Source organism: Akebia trifoliata, chromosome 7 (assembly GCF_017979445.1).
Source record: "Akebia trifoliata isolate Shusen 1 chromosome 7, ASM1797944v1, whole genome shotgun sequence".
NCBI lineage: Eukaryota > Viridiplantae > Streptophyta > Magnoliopsida > Ranunculales > Lardizabalaceae > Akebia > Akebia trifoliata.
The window spans coordinates 336,113-341,101 of NC_141381.1; the positions used below are offsets into that span (position 1 = coordinate 336,113).

Sequence of the window (4,989 nt, forward strand, 5' to 3'; positions counted from 1 at the left end):
CAAACCTAAGGTTCAGATTGGGAGGAAAATTACAGATTTCCTAGAGATCAGTATTGCTTTGATCAAATATATACTTTCCTTTATATAAGAGCAGTGATAAAATGACTCGCCAGATGGCATACTTAGCCTACTCACTGATGTGACAAGTTCGAACCGTAGATGTTTCTGCCTTGGGATACATGATGGCATTTGCCCGTAAAAAAATGTATCCCAAGGTGGAAAGATCAACGATTTCCAAACTTATCCACATAAGTGAGTCCATTGAGTATGCCACCTGGAAAGTCATTTTATCAGGACTTTTTATATAAATTAAGAGCATTCATGTGATTACGAAATGTCCGTACGTACCGCATTGTTGTCAGTAAATATTGTTAAAATTTGCTAGAGAAGCTTTTCTTTTAGACATGTGGAGGAGCAACTAGTTATTATTCTTTGTGCGTGAAACACAAGGATCGGTGTCAACCAAATGATCATCTATTCATCTTTAATCTTCGAATCCACCAAAAAAATCTAAGGGAACATTCTCTTCTTTGTTCTGAGATTTTCTCTTAATAAACAATGCAATCCACCACCCTTACCGTCCATCCTCTATAAATAATTAGTCTCCACAAGAACTAAAACTCATAACACCAAAGCCTTCAAGTACTCACATTGCCAATCCAATTTCAAACGGTATCAGCCAATTATCAATCCAAGTTAATTAACAACGATGGAGAGGGTGATGCATTTGAAGTCGCAAAGGGCGGTGGTGATCTTCAGTAAGAATTCTTCTTGTATGTGTCATACTATCAAGTCTCTCTTCAGTGGCCTTGGAGTCAATGCTGCAGTTTATGAGCTCGACGAGGATCCAAGAGGATCGGAGATAGAGAGTGTGCTATCGATGTTAGGGTGTAACCCAGCAGTACCAGCTGTGTTCATAGGTGGAGAATTGGTGGGTGGAACTCATGAGGTCATGGCCCTTCACCTAAAGGGAACTCTAATCCCATTGCTCAAGCGAGTCGGAGCCATTTGGCTATAGTGAAGTAAATATCAAATTGACCATGTTTGGATAATATATTAATATATGTATAAAACCATTACTACTTTGGTGACATATACTATATACGAAGATAGGAAGCGGTTCAATTAGTCTTAGAAGAGAACCCTCATCAATAGAGTTCACTAGTTACTCAAGTGATACTCACTTTTGCCTGGCGTTTGCATGTATGCTCCTTTGTTTTCTTAATAAAGTTACTGTTTTCTTTATTGGCTTATTTATTGTATATATATATATATATATTTTTTTTTTGGAGTCCTAAAATATGACTCACCAGGTTGCACTCTCAATCGACTTCCTGACATGGACAAGATCGGAACCGTAGACTTGTATGCCTCGGGAAACATGGTTCCCTCGTGCTACACTTTTACATGGGGAAGTGCAATCGTGTATGCCAAGATGTACAGTCACAGATCTATGGTTCCCAAACTTGTCACATCAGGGAGTCAATCGAGTATGCCACCTGACGACTCGTATTATCACAACTCTTTTTTTTTTATTGATTAACAAGCTGGGGATAAGGAAGCCACCCTTCATTTAAAAAAGAATGGACTATACATGTCTACAACAGATTATTATACCCAAAGGCAATTACAAGACAAATCATCAAGCAAAATATATAGTCATTAAACTGACTAAGCACATTAATTATTCAGATGTACCATATAAAAGGCATTTGAAAACGTCCCACTTCTTCTCAAATAGTCGTTTTTTATTCTAATTTTTGGGTTCATGTATTTTGAACTCATCACATAAGGCTTATATCACAAATATATACTAGATTTTTTTTATTCATGAATTGTATCTAAAGTAATAAAAAAAAAAATTAAATCATCCTATTCTCGACGAGGGTAGGGTAACTAAACCTTCTGAGGATCATCGATGATAGGGGGAGTGTACAACTAGATATCTTTGATGATGATCTTGAGCTTTGTAAGAGTAAACGTAGAACAATACTCGATCGTCGATTTGAGATTGAAGGGGAATTATTCATGTCTGTCCTAATTGATGATGATGAACCTAGGAATTACTGAGAGGCATTATCATCATTTGTTTCTAAATAATGAATGTTTGTTATGCAAGAGGAAATTAGTTTTATGATGAATAACTAAGTTTAGGAACTTGTTGAGCTTCCGCCTAAATGTAAGAGTGTTTGAAATAAATGGATTCTAGAAGTCAAACGAAAGGCTAATGGAACTATTGATAAGTATAAAGCCCACTTGGTTCCGAAATGAGATACTCAAATAGAGGGCATTGACTATAATGAGATTTTCTCACCAGTAGTGAGGCTCATATCTGTTCGTTTCATTTTAGTCATTGTCGCACATTTAAACTTAGAATTCTTCTAGATGGATGTTAAGATAGTATTTTTCAATGGAGATTTGAGTGAGGAGATCTATATGGATCAACTCATAGGCTTCAAAGTAGAATGACATGAACACAAAGTCTACAAACTTAAAAAATTCATTTATGGTTTGAAGCAATCATCCAGGCAATGGTACTTTTGATTTCATCGGGTTATTACTTCAAATTGGTTTACAATGATGGAAGAGGGCCATTGTGTGTATATTAAACGGAGTAGAAAGAATTTCTTAAGTTGTTTTTGTATGTTGATGCATTATGTTGGTTGAAAATGATATAGAGTTAATTGTCGTCAATCAGAAGTGGTTATCCTCAAATTTTGAAATGAAAGATATGGGTAAAACACATTTTGTATTTGAAATTTATATTACTCGTGATCGCTCCAAGAGCATTCTTTGTTTGTCTTAAAAGACTTACATTAAAAGAGTGCTTGAGTATTTTATATACAAAATTGTAAGCACATAGACACTCCAACATAGAAGGGACATTCTTTACATATTGACTCTGTCTTATGAAGGATCTCTATCCTATGAAGGAAAAGATGGCACAAATGCACTATGCAAACATAATTGAAAACCTGATATATGCTATGATATGCACTCGATTAGATATTTGTTTTGTAGTAGGATTGGTCAATCGTTATCAAAGAAATTTAGGAATTGCTCATTGGAAGACAGTAAAGAAAATATTTCAATACTTGTGTGAGACTGCAAATTATATTATGTTATCAGGGAGTAAATTTTCTATTACAAGACTATAGTTATGCTGATTGAGTTAGTGATCTAGATAAGTGTAAATCCACATCAGGTTATGCATTCTTGCCTGAGGTGGTGTTGTTTCTTGGTCTAACAAGAAATTTTTTTGTGTTGTTTTATTTACAATGAAGTTGAAATATATTGCATGTAGTAATGTAGTTCAAGAAGTTGTATGGTTGAGAAGGATCTTTATTTGACTTAGTGTGTATAGTGCCAGACATCCTATATCATTGTATTGTGATAGTATGACAACATTTACATATGCAAATGATCCTAAATACCATGACAAATCGAAGCACATTAACATTCGTTACCATTACATTCGAGACATAATTGCACAAAAGAAGGTAGTTCTATCACATATTTCTTCAAGACAGATGGTAGTAGATCTTTTGACTAAACTTATTATCCGAAACATTTATCATACTCATGCTAGAAGTTTTAAACTTCATAGCTGTTGATTTGTGATTATAATAGACTTCTAGATTTATTATTACTCTTGGATATTTATTTTTATACATATTTATTCTTTTCATTTGATTATATCATCATTATATTGCGTTATATTTGGATTATCTTATGCCTACGTACTTTTAACTATATTTTTGAACATAAACATACTTTTCGTCACTAGGCCAAGGCTTCACTCACACAATGACCACCCTAACACATATACTATGAACATGAAAATATTGTTTAGACAATTAAACCTTAAGGGTTGAAACAATTTACAAGGCGTAATGATTACAAACTTGATAATTGTGTTAATGTCACTTCGAATATTGTCGAGATGAGATTCATAAAAATCAAACATAATTCGTAGACTTATAGAATTATATAACTTGGGAAAGCTGGATGTGAATTTTAATTAGATTAGGCACTTACAATGCGACTAGACTTAAATCCGTAGGTATTGAGATTGACGAACTCTTAAGGAGCTCCACCATAGCATGTAAGTCATACTACACGTGTTATTTATTTTTTGCATATTTTTACCTATATGAGTAAGTGAATGATTCCCTGTTTTCTTACTTTGTAAGTATATTTAATAAATAGGAGATTATTGTGTCCTTAGTGATTAATGACTATGTTGTAAAGTAGAGATCGATGTTTACTTACTCTCGTATGTTACTTGTGATTAAGATTGATAAGGTCTAATGGAATATATTAGGAAAGTAAGTTAACCAAAATTAAGTAACATGAAAGCTTGATGAAGATTATTTGGCATCACATTCTAATGATAGATTATACACAATGAATAGAGTTTGTGTCGACATTGATATTTCTACTTTCAAAAGACTTTTTTCTATGTTATTATATATTCAACTAAATATATAGATTTACAAATTATTTTATTTTTGTAAAGAAAGCTCGTGCATTGTATACAGGGTTGAACATTATTCTGAACTTAGGCTCTTAAGGGTTTGAAAAATACTCAATTCGATATGGGTAAATAAGTCTGGGGCATATGTGAGTTATAGGAGATGAGATGTGCTTTGTCAGTTATATAGAAACTTGACATAATGCTCTCTCTAGAAGACAAACTCCTGTTTGTTGCACACCTTATTCAATTGTATGAAGAAAATATTTGCATAATTTGAGATGAGGAGATGATTGTTCAGTCCCACCATAGACGGGTGAGAGATGTTACTTATTTGAGCATCCATGTGGATTCAACTCATTAAGTCACGTATTAGGACTCCTTTAGGAATCAAAGTCCTAGTGAGATTGAATCCTTATTATATTAGGAAACTGCAATTTCATTACCTATTTATCCCTAGAAATAAATAATGATAGTGTACGTTAAATACAATAAAAAAAATCAGAAATTCTTCA

General features: G+C 33.4%; 1 protein-coding gene across 1 annotated transcript; it reads left to right on the top strand.

Moving 5' to 3' along the window:
- The first annotated feature begins 239 nt into the window (after window positions 1–239).
- LOC147397815 (monothiol glutaredoxin-S7-like) lies at window positions 240–1,189 on the top strand. The gene has a single exon (XM_086448909.1). It carries the CDS (start codon window positions 710–712, stop codon window positions 1,016–1,018), a length of 309 nt encoding a protein of 102 aa, XP_086305035.1. The 5' UTR covers window positions 240–709; the 3' UTR covers window positions 1,019–1,189.
- The last annotated feature ends 3,800 nt before the right edge of the window (window positions 1,190–4,989 follow it).